Genomic DNA, 22,756 nt, shown 5'->3' on the forward strand with positions numbered 1-22,756 from the left:
CTGGCATCCCAAGCCAGTTCTTAACCATCGCGCCACTTGGCCGGCCCTAGAGGCTATATTTTAAAATTATACTGTGATCATCGCATCTTGAACTTTGGACGAAAAGAAACAGAGGCAGAGGTCAGAGTTTAGGTAATAAGGATGTTTCGGCTTGAGATGTTATTATACCGAAATGATTTATACTGGTCAACACAACCCACCCAGAAAATTGTTCTGATTTATTGAACATGTTTTTACCATGTTGGGCCACAGGTAGTAATAGCCCTCAACCTCACTCCTTGCCTGGGTTCTAGTATGAAATAGACCAATGAATGATAAGCCTCCATGCTTCTTTTATTACAGCCTTGGGAAAGGAAGCTGGGAAGAAAGAATTTCTGCTCTGTGGGCAGAGATTGTGGGGAAAGCATTGTAAATGGTACAGTCCACTGGATCAAGATGTAGGACTTTTTTACAAACACTGTTGGATTCAATTAGCTCTTATTATTTTCTTGTATTGCCCAAAGCTGGTTTTGGAATCAATGTTACACTAACTTCATAAAATGAGTAGGTAGGTTTTAAAAGTGTTTTGTTTTTTTTTTTTGGTAACAGCTTGTTCTTTTCAGAAGAGACAATCTGATGACATTTCCGTTTCCTTAATATTTATACAAGTACCGGTAATTTTGGCATTTTACGTGTCTCTAGGAACTTTTGTGCCTCATCCAAATTTTCTAATTTACTATCCATATGGTGGTTTTCTTAATATTTTGTTCCAATGCTGTTTCATGGAGTTTCCTACAATGAGAGTGATGAAGTGAGATCTGGGCGCGTCAATACTTTTCAAGCACACTGTCCCCCTCTCTGAGTAGGGTAATTCTGTCTGGGATGTACTCTCCCATGACTAGTCTAGCATCCTACCCTTGCCTGGCCTGGTCCTTTTGTGGTCCTCCCTAGCTGCCCTCTAGTTTGCCTTATCAAACCCAGGTTAGGCATGCTCCTGGATGGTGCTGCCCGTGGTTAACCACTAAAAGGGGTAAAAGAGAACTCTAAAGGGTACAGAGCAAAAGAAGTAGCCATTTCCTGCTTAACAGGTCCAGGATTTCCTTTTGGGGTGAAGAAAGGATCTGAAACTCGGTTGTGGTATTGGATGCACATCATTGTGAAGGCACTTAATGCCACTGAATTGTACACTTTAGAACAGTTCAGACGGTAAATTTTGTTGTATTTTATCACTATAGAAAAGATTAATCTCAGACCTGGGGCAAGAGCCTCCTCTGAGTTTCGAAGTTCTTTATCTGTTTCCTTTTTCCTCAGCTCCAGGGTTAGTCGTGCCCTTTGCATTTATTATTTCTTTTTAATTTTTTATTGTGATAAACATGAAATTTACTATCTTAGCTGTTTCAAAGTTTACAATTTAGTAGCATTAAATACTTTCATAATGTTGTATAGCCATCACCATGACCTAGTTCTTGAACTTTTCATCACCCAAAAGGAAATCCTGTGCGCATTGAGCATCTATTTACTACTTTTGCCCTGAGGAGAGAGTGGGGTTGTCACAGGAGCATGTTGCCTACTTCTGTGGGGAAGAAACTGGCTTCTGCTGAGAGCTAACAGCTGCCACTAATGTGGTGACAAAGACACTGACTGGAGCTGTATTAGTTTCCTAGGGCTGCCGTAACAAATTACCACAAACCGTGTGGCTTAAAACAACAGAAATTTATTCTCTCACAGTTCTGGAGGTTATGTCTGAAATCAAGGTGTTGATTCTCTTGTGGGGCCTCTGAGAGACTCTGTTTCATGCCTCTCTCCTAACTCCTGGTGGTTGCAGTTCTCAGTGTTCCCCAGCTTGTGGCAGTTTAACTCCAGTTTTTGCCCCGGTCTTCAGAGGGTTGTCTTTTCTGTGTGTATGTCTCTGTTTTCTCTTCTTATAAGAACATGAGTCATTGGATGAGGGACCACCCTTCTCTAGTGTGACTTTATTTTAATTACATCTCCAAAGACCCTATTTCCAAATAAGGTCACATTCACAGGTCCTGGAGGGTAGAACATGAACACGTCTTTTTGGGGAGACACAATTCAACCCACAACAGGAGCCATCACCAAGGTGTTGGCGGAGAAACGAGCACTGAACAGGGAACTCCTCAGATTGATCTGTTTACTTGGAGAAAAAAAATACCTTTTTCCTTTTCCAGCCTTGCAGTGTGCCTCAAGCACCCTCTATTGCAGCAGTTCTCAACCTTCCTAATGCCGCGACCCCTTAATACAGTTCCTCATGTTGTGGTGATCCCCAACTATAAAATTATTTTCGTTGCTACTCTATAACTGTCACTTTGCTACTGTTATGAATCATAATGAAAATATCATTTTGTTTTCCGATGGTCTGAAGCGACCCCTGTGAAAGGGTCGTTCGACCCCCAAAGGGGTCACGACCCACAGGTTGAGAACCACTGCTATTGGCAGAGTTTAACATCTAGCCAGGCAATGGGGAAATGCAGCCTGCAGAGTACAGCTCCCCAGAGCAAGGAATGGTTAGTTTGCAGCTCAGAGGCAATACGTTAATAACAGCCACAGACCAAAGTTCTGTCTGCTTTGAAGTGAGCCTCCCCTATGCTAGCTTGATCTTGACTATGAAGGTTGAAATCAGCTGTGGGGCTTTGACTTAGAAAGGGAAGAGTCCGAATAGCGGAAACACTTAGGCTAAGTCCTGCAGAATATAGGGGGGTGGCACAGCAGGACAGAGGTGATAATTTAGGCAGAGGGACCAGTATGAGCAAAAGCAGAGTATGTGAGACACTAGATTGTCACAGAATCCTGAAAGCCAGGCTAAAGTACGAGTATTTGAACTCTGATCTGAGGGTGAACTTGGATAAGAGTAACATGACCAAATTTGTAATGTAGAAAATATCCTTTCTCTCAAGGCAGCAGGGGCACGTCTTCCATGTGGGAAAGAGAGCCCTGAACAGATTGCAAGGAGCTTCTAGAAGAGGAGCTTGCATGGAGGAAGTAGACTGGGAAGCCTGCATAACTGAAAAGCTTCGTGGAAGACAAGGTTCAATGAGAATCATCAAATGTTTCATATATGGGAACGACATGATCCAATGTGGAGATGGCTGGCATCCCAAGCATAACATGTCTCAAATGAATGCATCATCCTACACTGAATGTCTACTTTACTTCTGTGTTCTTTATTTTAGGGATGGCATGGGGTTGTCCAATCCGGAAACCTGGGCATTATCATGACTCATTCTTCTCCACTCCTTCAGAAATAATGACTAAATACTGCCCATTTTGCTTCATAAACTTGTCTCAACTTTTCTCCATTCTCAGCACTCCATTGAAACAGGCCTGTAGCATCTCTTGCTTGAATTCTTATAACTGTCTCTTAATAGTCTTGAAATTTTCTAACTTGTGTTCTCAGACAGAGTAATTGTCCAGAAATGCAAATCTTAAGGTGTCACTTTAATACTTAAAAATTCCACACTGCCTTTCTGTTGCTCTTAGGATAGAGAGCAACTTCTTCAACATGGAAATAAAATGACCCCTCACCATCTGGCTTTTTCCAGTTTTATCTCCTCCACTCCTCATCCCTACCCCCAGTCATATGGGCTATCTTTTATTTCTTGAAAAGCTTCATGTTTTTTTCTTGCCTACATCTCTTTTCTCTTCTTGATACTTACTTCACAATTCCCTTATCCCCAAACTCCTCCCTTCCCACCCCTCAAGTCATCTTCTATGTGTCCTTCAAAGTCAGTTTAGATCTTATTTCCTCCTGGAACTGACCTTAAGGACTAACCCTGACTCTAATAATTTCAGGTTAGGCTACTCTCCTATATGTTTCCATTAATTCTATATCGCTTTCTTTCATATATACTGGGGGTGCCAAAAAAATGTACACATTTTAAGAGATGTCATCTATGTATTGCTTTCTGAAGTTGAATTGAATTATGTTAGCAATGTGTAGTATGATGTTCGCTCAAAAGATGGTGTTAACCAAATGAATGCTAGCGTCATTCATTGTATCACAATTTTAATAAAATGTTTTCCTTTCTTAAAATGTGTATACATTTTTTTGGCACCCTCTATGTGTGTGTGTGTGTGTGTGTGTGTATATATATATATATATATATATAGTGTATGATATATACTATATAATTTTATGTATCTCTTTACCTTGTTTTTCATTTTATTAAAAGAATTTATTATATTTTAAAGTTTATTTGCTTGTTTATTGTCTGTCATCCTTCACTAGAATATATGCTCCCTGGGATCAAGAACCTTGCCTACCTTGCTCAGCACTCTGTCCCCAGTGTCTACAACAGTGCCTAGCTCATAGTAGAGACTCAATAAATGTTTACTGAATGATAGAAACAATATTTTTGAGGCAAAGATCTCCACGTTATGGGCCAGCCGAGTGGCACGTTGGTTAAGAGCTGGCTTGGGACGCCAGAGGGCCCTGGTTGGGATCCCACATATGAGGGCCAGTGACGCTGCCCTCCACAGCTAAGATGCTGAACAACAGCTCAACCTGGAGCTGGGCTGCCGTGAGTCACCAGCGACGGTGTAGGCTGCAGCCCCTGTGGCAGTGGGTTGTCATGGGCTACCGTATGTAGTCAGCAGCCAGCGTGAGTGGCCAACAGTCGCAGTGAGCGGCTGTCCAGAAGCCAGCAACTGATCTGCCTTGCCAGGGAAGAGCGCAATGATGGTGCCAACTTGAGCCAGTGAAGCAATGTCCTCCACAACAAGACTGAAGAACAAAAGGACAGCAACTTGTCTGTTCCGCTTTCCCCAATTCCCCAGAGCTGTTCCCATCCCCCAATTTCCCAATAAAAAATATCTTTAAAAAAAAATCTCCACGTTGCTGAATAGTTCCATGCAATATTTGGGACATAATTATACTAGAAATTATTTGCTGTTTATCTGAAATTCAAATTGAACTGAAGCGACCTGTATTTTTTCTAGCAACCCTACCCCCAGAACATAATTTGGTAATATCTGGAGACCTTTTTGATTGTCACTACTTGGGTGGTAGTATAGAGGGCAGGGATGCTGCTAAACATCTTACAATGCATGGGACAGTCCCTACAAAGGAAGGAATTATCCCGTCCAAAATGCAATAGCGTGGAGGCAGAGAAACCCTGAACTAGATGACCATGAAATTTAAGGGCCCCCGGCAGGTAAACAGAGCCTAGAGTCTCCAAATTCACTTTCTTTTTGGAGAGGCAGCATGGGGTTAGTGAGAGGAAGGCGTCTGGGGCTGGAGACCCGGCTTTAAAACCCTGTGCACACATCTTGACGCTGATAACCTGAGGGCAAGAGAGCCAGACTACCAATTGCAGCAGGTGAAATCATGATGTCGAAAAAATAGCGTGTGAACGGTATTGTGGACCGAAAAACGCTCTGCATACACCGGTTAAGGTGCCTTTGGACTAAGGACAAATCCACCGGCCACTGGGATTAAGGCGTTCAGTGACTTACTCTTTGCGGCCGGGTGGTTCAGGCGTCCTTTTCCCTAGCAACGGTCGTGAAGGAAGTGGTTGCTGCAGCCGCGCCCCGTGCGCCTGCGCAAAGGCGCCTCCTGCTGACGTGGACCTGGGCCCCACCGCTAAGCCCGGCACGCCGCGGCGTGCAGGAGAGCTGCTGGGGTGGCGGAGCCGCGGCCACGGCCGGGATGGTGGCGCTGCTCGCTCTGCGCCGAGGAGCTGGGGCTGCGGGCCGGCGCTGGTTTGTGCTGCTACCGCCTCTGCTGCTGGCACTGCTGCTGGCGCGGCCCGCGGGGGCCCTGGTGGAGGGGCTGTATTGCGGCATGCGAGACTGCTACGAGGTGCTGGGCGTGAGCCGCACGGCGGGCAAGGCGGAGATCGCTCGTGCCTACCGCCAGCTCGCCCGGCGCTACCACCCCGACCGCTATCGTCCAGAGCCCGGCGATGAGGGCCCGGAGTGGACGCTGCAGAGCGCCGAGGAGGCCTTCCTGTTGGTGGCAACCGCCTACGAGACTCTCAAGGTGAGGCCTGGGGGCGCAGGTAGGCAGCGAGGACCCACCGGGGAAACGCGCAGCGTGGCGCCCTCGGTTCCCAGCCCCGCGGAACGAGGTTCTCTGTGACATCCTGCGCCGGGCACGGCTACCAACACAACCCTTAGGATGATCGCACTTTCTCACGTAGCCCAGTGTAAGAGCTCACATGGGCCATTGACAAAGTCCGCCCCCTCGGGTTTTGGAGGACAGCCAGCCCCCTCCTTTTTGTGACAGTCCTTGTCATGCAAGGCATAACAAATGTTGGGCATCTTACGATTTAGTTAAAGCGTTTCAATAATGTGCAGGTCACATTCGAAAAAGATGGTGATTATTATTACCAGGATCCGTGGGTAGAGCACAGGAAAGGTCTTCAAAATTGAGTAACGGTGATAGCGCCGGTTTTGCATGACAGAAAATTGGTTTCTGGGGATGGTGTTAATTGTGACATTTAGGTTGGGTTTAAGGATGTAGAGAAACATTAAGGACAGCGAACAACCAGTCAGAAGAGCGGATGTTTGACTCTTGGCCCTGACACCCCCGTATGACCTTGGATAGTGACTTAGTATGGTCCGAGTAGCTTTCTTCATATGCAAAATTAAGGCCATGAAACCTCCTCACAGGGTTTTTATGAGGATTAAATAAGTGTGAGAAAACCACTATTAGGACCTCTAAATAGTTGCTTGATGACTTGGGGTTCAAGACTAATTTCTAATAGGAAATTTTTGTGAATATGTGTGTAGTCATTTGACAAATGTTTTGAGTCATTTGGGGATGGGAAGATGTACCTGATCCTGTTTTCTTCTACTGTTGTAAAAATAAAACCATATAAGAAATCACAAAGTATAAATCATATTTGATGGAAGTGTTACTGCTTCAGTGGCCCCTTCATGCCAATATAACAGCAATTGCAGTTGTTTGGTATTTCTTTCTAGCCTTTTTTTTTTTAGGCCAAGTTTTTACATGTTGCTGTATAGTCTGCTTTTAATGACTACTTTGAGTGGGCGTACTATAATTTAACCATGGATTATTTTTCCAGATCAGCTTTCCAGAGCTGAAAATACTGAGTTAAGGAGTGAAAGGCTCTAAATTCGTGCTTCCCAGACCAGTTTGGATAATAAGGAGTCATAAAATGAGCGTGCCTCGTTCACTAAATTCTCGCTAGCATTTGTGGGATTATAATTTTTGTTGACAATTAACTGAGGAATGGGTTGGGGGTCGGGCTGGCAAAGTGCTGAGGCTAGCCAGCTTAGTTGCCTATTGTTTTGGGTAAAGAGTAATTAAGGAAAGAAGACTTCAGAAAGAACTTCTCCATCCAGGGCAGCCCAGCATCTGAAGCCCCAGTCTGTTTTTCTGCAGTGAGTGAAGACAGTGGTCCAAACAAGCAACCAGAAGGCCTGCTGCTGGTCCTCCAAAGCCCTGGTGGCATATAAGGAAGTGTAGTCCGTGGTCACAAAGGGAGGCCACGCGACCAGAACATCTCCCAGCCAGTAAGCAACAGTGAGCGGACAGAACCATAATCGCAGGAGCGAGAAGCGGGCCCAGGGAAAGTTCCTAAAGTCGCGCATGCACAGGAGTGAAAAGAGCTGGCCTGTAGTTAACTTTTCCTCATTTTCATAGTAAAAGCACTCCTCTAGGCGGAGATTTAAGATGCTAATGAGACATGTGATGCATGAAGTAGTATGTAGGTACACTGCGCAGGTGTGGTGTAGGACGCCTCAACATACTTTGGGGAGGGCAAAGAGAAAGAGGAAGGTGTGGCCTCCAACCCCAAGAGCCTATAAAACCGCTATACCTATAAACTTCAGGAAGCCACATCATTCTCTTTTGGAGTGTGCTCCCTGGGTGCATCAAGCTTTCTCTCTAATAAACCTTTCTGTCTGCAAACTGTTTTGGCCCACTCTCTTGATTTCTGTCCTGAGAGGGGCAAGGACACCTGCGCTGGTAACATCTCTGGTGACTCACCTGCGACCCCTCTTCTGGAATTGAGGGGACAACCGTGCTGGGTGACTTTTTCTCCTGACTCCCGGCCTGTTCGAACTTAACTTCTCCTACCTCAATTCCTTACGTATCTCTGACTCCTCTTTTCTTCCTAGCCCTCTTTGGGTGGCTAGATCCTGGTTTCTGTGCCTCGAAGTCCTGGTTCCTCTTCCTTTTTCCCTGATGATCTGGACATCCTGGTTGACTTCTGAGGCCCTGTTGTTAGGGTGCACCCTCTTTCCCCGGGTAAGAAGAGGTGTCCCTCTTAGAGGCGAGGCACCCAGTGCCAGTTTCTGTGGCTGTGGGGAGCTTCCCACCACCACTGGTCTGGTTTTGATATGGCCATCTATATCTCCCAACTCTTTCATCCCCTCCCTCTGTCAGCTTTCGAGCTGCCTGATTATTTTCCTTGGTTATTGACTTCTTTCTGGGGCGGAGATTTTTGCAATATGTATATTTGGCTTTCACGCCAACACTGTGGTCATCTTTGTTACAGTCATTATCTGTGGACCTCTTTGAAGTCCCATTAGAAAGCCTTTCTTGTTGATGGGACTCCCCAATGTGGGTTCTTCCTGTGTTTTGTTTGCCCCATCAGACATCTTTTGAGTTGTTTTCAGGACTTTATCCAGGACACTGGTTTCAGGAAACACTTTTGGGGTCCCTATTGTCACCTCACCTTTCTCTGTCAAAGTGCTATGGGCCAGTGTCACTTAAGCATCCTGCCCCTTTCTGATCTTGCTCTCCACAGACAGACGTCATCTGCCTGTTTGGGAACAAACTCTTCGGGACCAGGGACAATTGAGCAACTTTTTAAGTACGAAGAATAGGGGAGTCCACCCGTCTCCTGATCCACTTATAATTGGACACCAACTCTATGGTCAGAAACTTGGCAAAATTAAAACTCTTATAAGATTTTTTTAACTCTCAGTAACTTTAAAGTTCTTACAGATAATCAGAAACATAAACACAGCCACTACTGTCAGAGGCTGAAATAACTGAAGGGAAAAAAAAAAGGCGCTTTTAAAAACACAAGTGGCTAATCTCACAAGCCAGACATCCCCTTTTTCCCAGCCTCCTTAAAACTGTCAAAGGCAAATGAAAAATCTTAAGCCCTCTCTCTGTAGTTATCAGTAATTCTGTTTATGTGTATGATCTCTGATATTTGTGTTTGTCTGTATTTTATATGTGATGTTTTTGCCTCCAGATAGTATTATCAGTTTATAATGTTGAATTGGCTTGAAAAATATTAAGTGCTTATATAAAATTTAAAAACTAATAATAAAAACTGACCCAAGTACTTTTCAGGATCATGTGATCTAAGAAAATATTTGATACTAAGGCTGGTTTAAGTTTTGTTTCACCTGGGTTTAAAAAAGTAAGCTCATGTTATCTTTGTTACAAAATTTGTCAAAAAAAATAGCTTGGGTAATAATTGACTTTGAAATCTCATTAATTATTAAAAAATAAATAGATATAACTAAAATAAAAGGTTGTTAATAAAACTTTTCAGTAATAATTATGTTATAGGATATATATACACTCTTAAATGTGGTTTCCCAAATTCTTTTGGTAACTTGAAACCTTAGAGTTTTGCTAAGTTAAGTTAAATGATAAAAATTATTGAATATCTATTTTTTAAATTTTTTTTGGTTTTAGGTGTACAAAACAATGTAATAATTAGACATTTACACACACCATTCCCGTCTACTACTCCTCTGACAATGAATATCGCTGTTATCTAGGTATTTCAAAATAGCAATGCTGAAATATTATTAGATAAGTCTGAGTTCACTTACTTTTGGCTTCTTATTGCAGAGAAGCTAAAAGATAAATTAGGTTTTGTTGATGAATATATCTTGTACTTTATTAAAAATATGTTTTTAAAAAAATTATAAATATATTGCCATCAAAAAAGCCTATACTTCTAAAGATTACAAAATGTATTCCTAAATTTGCCAGTCTGAAGAGTACTAATTGTTTACTTTTTAGCAATTAAAGTTTCTAAGAGTTAAAAATTCTAATTAAGATGGAAAGAAACTGTTGGGTTGTTGGAAAAGTCATGACGCATTTTTGCAACAAAAAACATAGAAAAAAATACGTCATGACTTTTCTGACAACCCAATATATATTTTTGCTAATAGAAGAGATAAGGTATAGAGATCCATTTTTGGAGGAAATTAGAAGGAAAGTGTTTGTCCTAAAGCTGGTTATTTCTGAACAAAAAGAGGTAAACTAAAAGGGACTAGGAAAGTTATAGAATGTTCATGAAGAGAAATCTTGAAAGGGGAAATTTTATATATGGTTAAACTAAGTAAGATTAAGTAAATAAATTTGAATATTAAGAGTAAGCTGATGCAGAATTAGAGTTGAGTTTTCTCTCTCTGCTAAATAGGACAAAGTTTCTTGGACTATTGGTCTGCTACTAACATTATGAAAAAGTTTTCTGCCTAAAAAGCAAAGATTCTGTTTTATCAGAATAATTTTCTGTGTTTTATATTGTCTTAATCAGATCTTTGGTTACTTAAGAAAACTAAATCTCCAGAATAGTAAGAACTAAGTTTTGCTAATAATTATGTAAAGTTCTGTATTTAATATTTGTCACTTTGGGTAAATGAATAATTTAATATTGTTTCATAATAATGATCATGATCTTTTTGATCGAGTATGTTTGACAAACTTCCTAAGATTCAAAATCTATGGAAAGTCATTTTTTTGACCTTTGAGATTTTAAGAACTTCGGAGTTCTTAAAATTCTTTTCAGAATGATCCCTGAAGCTCCTAAAAGACTTGTTTTCTCTATAAAAAGAAAAATGAAAATAATTAGGCCTGTTTAATATGTTAAATGACACGGGAAGCATTGTCGAATAAATGATGCTTAACCTCTGATTATATGTTAGATATTAGATAGACAGTTTATTAATATAAATGTTAGAAAACTTACAGTTTTTCTGTGTCCTGAAAGCTGTGACTCTTATCATGTCCTTGAAATGTAAACACCCAGGAACTAACCAAAATATTGCCCGCAGAGACTGAAGAAAAAAATGGACTTTTAAAAATTCAAACTACTGTATAAGTTTCCTTGCCCAAATTGATTTATAAAGGAGCTGTAGATTTTGTAAAACTACTAAATGTCTGTAAATGGAAATAAGATATATGTTTTCGGTAAACAAAGGCATGAGACATAGAGATACACTTTTGTTGAAAAAAAATTTTCATATATAGTCAAACTTACTAAGATAGGAACGAATAGCCAAGACAGTTACATTATTTATATGAGTATATATGTGTAAACTCTTACCAGATCTTTAACCATGTCATTTTTAGGTCTTTTCTCATTTGCAGACAATTATTGTTTTGCTCTGATGCTTCTATAAAAATATTTCTACCAAGATGTTTTATCTTTGGAAAAGTTCATGAACCACCTCCCCAAACCCCCCCCCAAAAAAAAAAAAAAAAAAAAAAACACACCAAAAAACCAAAACAATCCTGACACTCTAACATACAAAACTTCAGGTACTCAACAGATACATAAGCAACTGAATTTAAAGGTGATAACTCTTGGATATTTAATGCCTGGTGATATCAGCCCCAATAAAGGTATCAGATTTAAAAGAACACCTTTTCCTTGGGCAGGTATTGCAATGACCACCACAGCAATGTTAGACGACAAATTGCTCTTCCTTGTATCCTAGCTAAGCAAGATGGGGATTGCTCTGTTGTTAATACCTCTTGTACTTGGATAAAGCTCCCCTGGTAAACGATTTGAAACTAGATAAAATCGGGGGACAAGCCAAATGATGAAATACAATGCCCACTGACATCTCATAGTTCTTTAATATCTTCAGCTGACTGCCCTCAAGTATTGCCTCTTGGTTCAGATCTATTCTTTAAATTGGACTTAGCATTTTGTTTGTTATTATAAAAATTTTTGCCATTATAATCTGTTTGTTTTGCATAGCTCCGTGTTAGAGACACCATTCTGATAATGGTTGTTCAATGTTTTGAGATAACCACTAATGCCTGTTGAGACTTGATATAAAAACCCTCAAACTACAGGAGATATTTGCCCTTATAAAAACATGACAGTAGGGGTGGCGGATTAACTCAGGTGGTTAGAGCGCAGTGCTCATAACACCAAGGTTGCCAGTTCGATCTCCGCATGGGCCACTGAGCTGCGCCCTCCACAACTGGATTGAAACAGCTACTTGACTTGGAGCTGATGGGTCCTGGAAAAAGACACTGTCCCCCAATAACCCCCAATTAAAAAACATGACAGTAAAGCCTTCTCTGCTGGCACTCTTGTTGCTCAAATGTGGCTTAAGGCTCCTAGAAGACTGCTTTTCCTCCTATGTGGAACATGACACACCAGGAATGAGCCTTCCTGATGACTTGAGGGACCGACATTAGCATGACACCCAAAATGAGCCATCCTGACAATAGAGAACCAATGATGCCTTTACTAACTGATCAGTGCTGCTCTTTGAAGATTAATCAGCAGTGCTTTCAAGGAAAGATCTTGATCAAAAGGGGGAAAATGTAAACAATAATATAAATAGAGCCCCTTTAAAATGGAGCTAGAGTTGCCATGCCAGAGCAGTGACCTTGCACATCTTATGTCTCAAACCTTAGAATATTACAACAGGGCAAAAAACAAGGGCCCAGACAGTTTTGTTTTCTTAAAAAAAGAAAAAACAAAATAACCCAAAAAATAACTGTTTGGAAGGATGAAAATTCTGTCTTAACTGGCAGTCTGAGGCCTTTAGAAAATATACTAACATAGACCCGAAGTCTGATGAGCGCCAGACACACCTGGCTATACGTTTCATAATTCAGGCTGTGCCACATATTTGGAAGGGACTCCAGAAGTTAGAAGCTGGACACCGGGCCCCACAGGCTGCCTTGGTGTCAGAGGCCTTCAAGGTTTTTAATCATCGGGACTGGGCAGAGGACAAGAAAGGACAGGAGAGCAGAAAAGAAGGCACGAATTTTGGCTGCCATACAGGGACCACCTCAGGGTGACCCCAGACAAAGAACTTTCCTGCCAGGAGGGCCCTGACCCTAAGAGATGGTGCCATCGGGGACTGGGGCACAGTCAGCGCGTATCCTGCAAAAAGGAGGGGCGCTAGAGAAATGAACATGCGTCTGGCCCCGGGGAGCTGGGAAGGGGTGGGCCTCTTAAGTCTTGCCCCCTCATGGCTGGCCACTTGGATGAGAGAGCCACTTCCTCCGACTGAGGAGGCCCAAGCGCTCGCTCGGCTCCCGTCCTAAAGAGAGGTCCATCATCATGATAGCAGAGCCTTGCGTCACCCTTGATAGGGCAGGAAGAAAAACTAAAGTTTTATTAGATACTGGAACTGCCTACTCTGTTCTAACCCGGCCCATTTGGCCTCTTTCTAACACTGACCGCAGGGTGATGGGAATAGACAGACAGCCTGAGATAAGACTATTTACTTTTCCCCTTATTTGTGAGGCTGGGTGTAAGATGATAACTCATTTCTTCCCGATATGTTCCTGAATACCCCATCCCTCTAATTGGCTGAGACTTGTCTAAATTGGGAGCCTCTCCAATGGGATACAACCTGTCAGCAGCCCTATGAGACCTTAGAGTCTAAATTAGGGCAAGCCCCTGCTTTGGGGCTCCTGGATTTGAAAACAAAAACAAACAAACAAAAAAAGCTTTTTCCCTTTATGCACACAAAAGACTAGGCCAAGCCCTGGGAATTCTAACTCAAAGATTGGAACCTGTGCAGAGACCAGTGGCCTCGTTTTCAAAACAACTGGACCTGGTGATGGCCTGGCTTTCCCAGAGCAGTAAAGACCACAGCCCTCCTAGTCAGGGAGGTCCCCAAACTGACTTTGGGGGACAGCCTCTCAAGGTCCTTACACCTCATCGGGTCCAGGACATATTGGAAGCAAAGGGACATCAGTGGCTAACTGGAGAGAAGCTTACTTAGCACCAGGCTCTGATGCTACGTACTCCAGACCTTACCTTAAAGGTGGGTCAGACTTGAAACCCTGCCACTTGCTTCCCTCAGCTACAGGGGAAGGCTTAGAACGCGCTTATGTAAAAACCTTAGAGCAAGTCTATTTTAGCCAAATGGACCTACAAGGTACCCTTTGGAAAACCCAGATGAGGCGTGGTTCACAGATGGCAGCAATTTTGTAAAAAATGAGACTCAAAAAGCAAGATATGCTATTGTCAGTCTAAACAGGATAATAGAAGCAAAAGCACTTCCTCCAAGCACAAGAAGCCCTCCACAGCCTTCAAAGCTCCTTAGATTCACTGACAATAGACTAGCTGTAGATTATCTGCTGGCTGAGGGGGTGGGGAGGGATCCGCACTGTCTTTGATAAAGGCTGCTGCACTTACATCAACACCGCGGGGAGGGCTGAAACAAATGTACAGACCGCCTACAAGCAAGCACCTTGGCCACCTCGCTATAACCAGGAGACGGATCCTAACAGAATCTGGTCGATGACTAGGAGCGCCACCCCCAGCTTTACTTGTTTTTACCTGTTTTAGGGCCTTTAATAACTGTCCTACTACTGCTGCTCTTTGGTCCTTGTCTGTTTAAACTTCTTGTCAAGTTTGTGTCTTCTAGGCTTCAACAGTTTCATGAAAAGCTAATGGTCATGCAAAGGTTCTAGCCAATCCCCACCACTGAAATTCCAGGCTCAGGACCATATCGATCCCTGGATCAGGTTATGACAGATTTCTACTCCTCCCGAGTTTAGGGTCCTGACATCGCCCCTCTGTCAGCAGGAAGTAGTTTCAGAAGAGACCTTCAGGCCCAACTCCCTTAAAATTAAGGACAAAATCTCTCGGGGGGAATGGAGTCGGTGGTCATGTAGGGTGGTCATGCAGCCAGAACCTGCAGCTGGGGAAAACAGCCTTGCGCCACATCCCCCGGCCAGTAAGCAACAGTGAGCGGACAGAACCACAATGGCGGGAGCGAGAAGTAGGCCCAGGGAAAGTTCCTAAAGTCGCGCATGCACAGGAGTGAAAAGAGCTGGCCTGTAGTTAACTTTTCCTCATTTTCACAGTAAAAAGCACTCCTCTAAGCGGAGATTTAAGATGCTAATGAGACATGTGATGCATGAAGTAGTATGTAGGTACACTGCACAGGTGAGGTGTAGGACTCGCCTCAGCATACTTTGGGGAGGGCAAAGAGAAAGAGGAAGGTGTGGCCTCCAACCCCAAGAGCCTATAAAACCGCTATACCTATAAACTTCAGGAAGCCACATCATTCTCTTTTGGAGTGTGCTCCTTGGGTGCATCAAGCTTTCTCTCTAATAAACCTTTCTGTCTGCAAACTGTTTTGGCCCACTCTCTTGATTTCTGTCCTGAGAGGGGCAAGGACCCCTGCGCCCATAACAGAAGCTCTGGGCAGGTGGAGAACGTCCAGCAGAGGACAGCAGAAACACTAGCACCTGTACCTTCTGCTGTGGTTGGAGATGGGTAGGTTTAGCTGAGAAGGGTGAGCATGCTCATAAAACAAGTGCCAACAAATATAGACAGCAGAGAAATTCTTGCTGGGAGGAACATCAAGACTATTCTTGCCATTTTCTTGAAGAGACAAAGTTCAGAGGTTGAGCTGGTGGAGCCTCTGAGGTAATAACTAGAGGTAATAGTTGCCTCCAAAGGTTTCTACCCCTAAGGTTTAGCACTGATTTGTCAGCTAATAAAACGCAATAAAATAATTTGTCTACTCAAGAACACAGAATTTTGGGGTGGTAAAAACTAGGTTGTCTGAAGGAAGTAACACTTGATTCCCACAGGATTGTTATAGCTACAAGTGCCTCCAAACGGGAAACTAATTGGAGTTGCGCCGATGGAGGAGGGAGTGAGTGCAGCAGTGTCCCGCACTGTCCCCGCCCCACTCAGAATTACTGCCAGACAGGGGGGATTACCTGGGCCAGAGGGATGTCTAGGGAGAGCACGAACCCCTGAAAAGCAGACTCAGTGGAGCTGTATGAAAACTTCCATTTTAAATTTATAGAAATAGACATGGATTCCACTTCCAATTGGAACACCTCAGGCAACTTTTTAAAAATAAAACTTCATTGCAGATGCCCTCTCCTGGAATTTGGGAAGATGCCCTCTGCTTGCTGTGTGTGGAAGAAGTTATTAAAAACAAACAGTGGCCTGATTTTATTTCTGTCGTAATGGGACGTTGTGAGAAAGTTGTCAGAGAATATCATTTCTGGATAATGCAACCATCATGAACTGGGGTCATTCAGTTGGGATGGCCTCAGCCTTCCGAAGTTCCCCCTTGAGGCAATGGGGAGATAACGATTTTGCTTGGATTATACCTGCAGGCTGGAAAGAGCTTGTGAGGGAGAAGAGGTCCCCATAGCCTTTGCTAAGAGCAGGTCAAGTAGAATATGGGCGAAGCTGAGTTCCCATGGCTCGAGGATAAAGACGAGGTGCAGAAGCCTAGCTAGAATTCCACATGTCATCTCATGAAGGCAGCCACTGCAGACCTGGGACCACATTTCATTTCTGTTTGCTATTTTGGCTATACTCTGTGTCTTTCTCCATCAAGAATAACAGTAAACTCTGTGAGAGGGGTACTTATCTACAGAGCCAGCCTAAAAGGAGGGGGGGGAGTTGAGGATACTGTGTCCTTCACAGCCATGTTCAGTTAGTGCTGGCAGATGGAGTAAAAGGCTGATTGTATGTTTGCTTTGTACAATAGAATGCACAGGTAGATTCCATCTCTGCAACAGTGTATCTAACAAGTGGTTTCCTTCTTCAAATCTGAAATGATTTAGTTGTAAATTCATTGGAGCCAGGAGCCCCCCCCCCAATAATTTTTTTATAACCTTTTTTTTATATAACCTTAATTTCCCTTATTATTGGTCTGTTTGAGTTCCTTAATATTTTTAACATATATGATATAAGAAGCTATATTATATACTCATGATAACCTTGCAGTGGTGTTCCACCAAAACTTCTAATAACCAGGGATCTCTGAATGTTGATATTCTATACATCATCAAAATGGGAATATATTTGTGTAAGATTTTGTGGATTTATGCCTCTGAAGTTGTCTTGGTCAAATAAATTCCTCTTTGAGAGAGATTTTTTTTTAATATGGTGATTGAAAAATAAGTACACTAATTTGATTTAAATACATTTGTTACTGACAAAGAGTTATTATCACACTTGGTCATTGTTATTTTGGCAACAGAGGTTCAATCTGTGCCTAGGAGACTGAGGAGAACCAGAAAAAGAAGGGTGGGTAATAATGGAGAGCAAAGGTGCTGACTGGTCGGGTGCTTTCACCAAGTTCATAGCCTCAAATAACTTAAAATTCCAGCTCTCAGCAGGACTTGAAGCCATTATGATTTCACACACTACTTTATATTTGTTTCATGGCTGAAGACAATGAAATAGTATTTAGTGTATTTCACTTGGGGATTCAGGGAATTCATGGCCTTTGGAATTTAAGTAAATGGACTCTCACTTGCCGTGTCAACATTCGATCTGTTTATGTGGATATAGCACTTATCACACTGCACTGTCAATATTGAGTAGCCCTCCTCCCCTCTCCACTAAACCACGCTCATTTTTTGTATGTATATCCGTGGCACCTAGCACAGTGTCTGGCACATCAGATAATGAATGTTTGTTAAGTAAAGACTCGTATCTGGGGATAGATTCAGATAGAATGGAAATCAAAAGCGTGTATCTGGGGTTTTGATATTGTAAGTGAAGCCTACTTTGGCATTTCATTCCAAATTAATTGTAGTTTTAAAGAGTGGTACAGATAAAGTAGATTGGATAGATAGTAATGAAAAATTCCTGCATGAGAGAAAAATGACAAATTTAAGGAGAAATTGTGTTCTGAGGGTTTTTAAGTGAGAACATTAATCATTTTTGAATATAGATAAGAATTGGATAAAATCGATAAAATTAGAAGGATAGCATAAAAATAAGCAGATGAGGGAATACATGGAAAAGCTGCACTTAGAAAAACTATGATTGGTAGAAATGGGGGAAATAGTATTTGACTGCATTTACAAGACCATAGGAGAAGAACAGGGAAAAGCTTTTGGAAGTGTTCTGGCGTGAAGGTTATCTGATGAGGGATGTGTAGAGAAAGCCTTCTATTCTAGCCTTATCTTGTCACAGAAGTCACAAGAACACTTCAGTTTCTTTTTATCAGTCTGATTGGTGAGGCAGAGCTTTAGCACTTAGGGAGAGTTTGGCAAAAAGGGGGATCCTGAACTCTGCCCTTTTATGTTACGGTTTGTTCTTCTTAGTAATTTTCTTATTCACCGCTTTCTCTAACTGTACTGACATAGGTGCTGGGGGAGGCGACCATAACAGTGAAAAGGGCACACGCAGTTCCTGCCCTTAAGCTTTTAATATAACAGACAGGTACTTTTGTTTGGTTATTATTTAAGTTACATAATAAAAATGTGTAAATTATGTCGCAGCAATGAGAGGACACAACTGTTTCTTCTTGGGGGATTGGAGAAGAATGTGCTCTTTGAACAGTCACCAAGGTTGATGGTGAAGGGACATTTCTGGTAGAGGGAAAACTTGTCAACAAAGACATGGAGTCATGAGTGTGCAAGGCTTGTTCCAGGAATGAGGAGGTGTTATAGGAGTGAGTGTTTTCTCCACCAAGGGTCACTTTTATCATGTGTCTCCCAGGGACTCTGTTCTGGAGGGTGGAAAAATTAACTGCACTTATTAGTTTAACTATTGTTTATTTCCCAGCATCGATCCAGATTTTAATCAGTTGTTCATACTAATTGGGTAGTCATAAAAATAATAGAAGTGATGTAAATTTCTATAACAGTTGTGATGCTGATAAACAGCCAAATTAAGTAAAGTTGGTATCAGGTAGGTCTCATTTCACACGCCAACTCTGATTGGCCACCGCCCCCCCCCCCGAACACTGGTACAGGTTTTGAGGCCTTGTCTGGGTTTAGTGGGAAAGGTGACATGTTGGACAGTGATTTCTCCCATGGGCCAAGAGGGGGAGTGTGGCACCGTATGTACCACATTTACAATTTCTGCTGTGAACTGCTAAGTGCTGTTTAATTTTTACAGATCTCTTAATTTCAGCTGTTATTCCTGCTACAGCCAAGGTTGATTAGACAGATGTGTTTAATTCTAGTGCTGTGATTACTGGACACATGATATCAACAGCCAATCACAGCTTTTGATTAACACAAAAACGCCTGAGTTGATAGAATTCTAGCCAGAAATTGAACACTTGACATTTTAGTTTAGCTTGTACAGATTTATCCCGGGTAACAGAATGTTCTGAGATGTTGACAGCACAGAGACGCTTACTGCCTTTTTTCATGGGCTGTAGGGGCTCTCCTGCTTCTAGCTAAGAAGCCTGTTGGGTGCTCTGTAGGGAGGATGTTTCCGGAGACTGGAACATAGTTCGGTGTCACGTGATGAACAACCCTTTCAGCTGCGTCCAGGAGTTTGAGCGTTATGTATTGAAGAGTTACCAGAGGTTTCAAAGTGGAGAAATAACATAATTGATGTTTGTTTCAGAAACAAAATTCTGAGAACAATATTGAGGATGGTTGGGGAAGGCGGGAAGGTATTGGTGACTGAACCGATTTTATTTCCACCGTCTTCTGGAATATTCATCATTCCTCTTTGGTAATTTAAGAATCTCTTAGTTGGCTCATTTTGAATTCCTTTCACTTAATGTTGTTTCTGTTAAAGCTGTGATCACAGCTTTCTTCTTTCTCTGCTGCTGACTCTCTTTACTTCCTCATCTCCCTTTCATTCAAGCTGTCGTAGACTGACACATACATCATCAGCACACGTACTGGGACTGCTCTTAAGGTGAACAGTGACGCTGCAAGCATCAGACCTGAAGGCTGCTCTTCATTTCTGTTTCCTGGAACTATTTGTGGCATTTGATGTTGCTGACCATGTAGTTCTCCAAATGTCCTCCCCATTGACTCCTTGATATAATTCTCTCCCGTGTCTATCTTTCTAGCCATTTCTTGGTAGTCTTTCTAGACTTTTCCTCTGTCTACACCTTCAGCATTGCCTTTCCTTAGAGTTCTGTCCTTTGGGCACTCTTTTTTCTTTTCCTTTTCTAAGCTCTTCCTGAGGAAACTCAACTAAACCCTTGACAGCTCTAAAATCTGTGTGTTCTCTAGGTTCCTATTTTCAATTGTCTCTCATCTGTAGCACAGGTACCCCACATTAAACATGTCGGAAATCAGTTTTGTTATCTTTGTTAAAGCATAAAGTTTGAAAGAGGATATAATCATGACTCTCATACAAATACAAAATGAACAAGTATCAGAAATTTTATTTCACTCATTAATGAGGGAACCAGTAAGATTTAATTAAAACTGGTTCAAAAGAGAAAAAGTGCCACGCGTTTATAGTCAAAGACTGCTGACCTGACTAAAACTGGCCAATATCAATTGCATTACACCAGACGCCATTTCTCTTTTCGTGCACAATAATTATTTGCATTACTTCCAGTTTTCTGCAAGTTACTTCTGTCTCTACACAGTTATAATAGACTCTTCAAAAACAGGTGCACCCTTCCTCAGGAATAGATAATCCCTGGAGGCTCCGGCGATGGAAAAGATATCCAGTAATTATTTTTTTTCTCCCTATTTCAAAATCTTCCACAACTTCCCTGTACATCTTCTCTAAGCTTGCTGTCTTCATCCTCTGTTCTTTATCTTAGAGTAACATGATCTACACAGTAACTATAATTAAAAACTTCACTATCATGCTCAACATGATTGATTCTGGTACTTCTTTAATCACAAAGTCCTATTTACTTCTTAAGTTTCTAAAATCTGTTTCTCCTTCATTCCATTCTTTACAATACTATCAGTTATCTTTCAAAAACATACTTCTACTCAAAGCTATTGGTGTCATACTTTAAAACGTTTCAGTTTTTTTTTTTTCCATGCGGGAGTCGAACCGGCAACCTTGCTGTTAAGAGCACATGCTCTCTATCCACTGAGCCATCTGGGCGGCAGCTCAGCTCAAGGTGCCGAGTTCAGTCCCAGCCATGGGTGGGTGTAGCCCACTATCAAACAGGCAGTCTTGTCATTAGGAATACCTGCTCTCACCAGCTGAGCCATCCTGCCACCTGTTGGCAGCTCAGCGGCAGCTCAGCTTGGGCGCAGCTCAGGCGAAGCTCACTGCCCCATGAGGGAATTGAACCAGTGACCCTGTAGCTCAGAGCTCATGCTCTTAACCAAACTCTTAACCAACTGAGCCACTCAGCCAGCCCTAAAACATTTCATTTTTGAATAGCACAGACAGTCACTTTCTAACCCTTTAGTGTGGCATGTAAGACCTTCTGTTCTTATTCAAACCTCTCTTTCTGACCACACTTACTACTCCTTTCTTCCTAAATTTCCCCAGGGCTCGAGCTTTACTGAATCCATTCTGCTCATGGATTCTTCTGAACCTTAACACTTGCTGTTTCCTTTGCCTGGAACTAGTTTCACTGCATCTTACTTGCTTTTCAAAATTCAGCACTCATTTCATCTCTTCGGCTAATCCTATGACCAGTGGCCTCAGGCAGAGTGAGTCAGCCGCTTTATTCCTTGGCACATCAAATTGTTCTCTTCTTGCTTGCTAGATAGATTCTTCTAGATGGGAGAGTTCTTAAGGTCAGACTTTATCTTATTTGTCTATTTATCCTCTTGAGTTCAACACGAGGCTTACTGCTCTGCATAATTATTCACTGAATCAAAAATAAGGTATTTAAAAGCTCAGGTAGCCAAGTTGATGGTGATAATATACTATAACTGAAACACAGGAACAGATTTGGGTTTTGAGCATGTTGAATTTGAGGTATCTTTGTAACATTTAGGAAATGTTCAGGAGATATTTGAAAATAGGCAGAAACAGGAAAAACAGGTCTGAAAAAATGTTGCTAGTACATACGTGATACTACAAATCATGGAAGTTGCTGAGATCTCATGTAGACTGAGAACAGAAGACATGAGAAGATAGTTGCAGAGAACAAAAGAAATGAAACTGATAGCAGTTAATTTTCTTCCTCTTTAGTAGGATGTAATGGCCTGGAAAAAAATTTAGGGGAACAGATGTTATTATTTTTTTAAAAAGATCATTTGTATGTGTGTATTTCTTTAAAAAATAGGATTAATACATATTTTTAAGAATGAAAAAAAAATCTATGTTTTTATATAGTATTGATTCCTGGCCTTTACCATCCTAAAATGGTTTCTATCTGTGTAAAAGAAAAATTTTAATGTAAAACTGGCTGCAATATCAAATTATTGTCATTTGTGTTTATTGAGATTAAACGATTCCTATTTCTTTCAAGGGCAAGAATGTAATATATTTTTGCCTCTGGGGAGGGGGAAATGATCATTTTCATAAGAGAAGGAAGGATTCCGTGCTTTCTTTGCTTGTGGGTTTCCTCTTGTTCACTTTTGATCTAGATATTGGTGGTTATGTTCCAGTCCTCCTGCATATGCCCGAGAGGATTGGGAGTGGAGTGGACACCAGCAGAAGCACCATTTTTTCCTGTAGAGATTAGAAACAAAGAGCTTATTGCCCTGCTTATCAAGGCTCAGGACAGAGAGGAGGAAGAAACAAGTATAAAGGTTTTGGTTTTGGAAAGAAGTTGGAATCTTCCTGACCCTGGGACCTTAAGATCCACAAAATTGCTGAGAGAAAAAGTACTACCTTATTGAAAGGTAAGCTATTAAACTGTTTTAAGGTTTAAGCTATGTAAGCCACAGTAGCATACTTTCATAAGCTGTGAAATCAAGCAATCATTTCCGCTAAGCTGA

The 22,756-nt window shown here is 41.9% G+C and overlaps 1 protein-coding gene and 1 pseudogene across 1 annotated transcript in view; one reads left to right on the forward strand and one right to left on the reverse strand.

The window, feature by feature from the left end:
* The window catches only part of LOC109379311 (60S ribosomal protein L21-like), an 18,954-nt pseudogene extending 13,404 nt beyond the window's left edge, over positions 1-5,550 (reverse strand).
* A 10-nt stretch (positions 5,551-5,560) lies between these two features.
* DNAJC25 (DnaJ heat shock protein family (Hsp40) member C25) overlaps positions 5,561-22,756 on the forward strand; it is a 31,006-nt gene continuing 13,810 nt past the window's right edge. The window contains exon 1 of the mRNA XM_019635813.1: positions 5,561-5,977. Coding sequence (XP_019491358.1) covers positions 5,645-5,977 — 333 coding nt within the window. The 5' untranslated portion in view covers positions 5,561-5,644. The remainder of the gene's footprint in view (positions 5,978-22,756) is intronic.

This window comes from Hipposideros armiger, unplaced genomic scaffold (assembly GCF_001890085.2).
Source record: "Hipposideros armiger isolate ML-2016 unplaced genomic scaffold, ASM189008v1 scaffold_24, whole genome shotgun sequence".
Taxonomy (NCBI): Eukaryota; Metazoa; Chordata; class Mammalia; order Chiroptera; family Hipposideridae; genus Hipposideros; species Hipposideros armiger.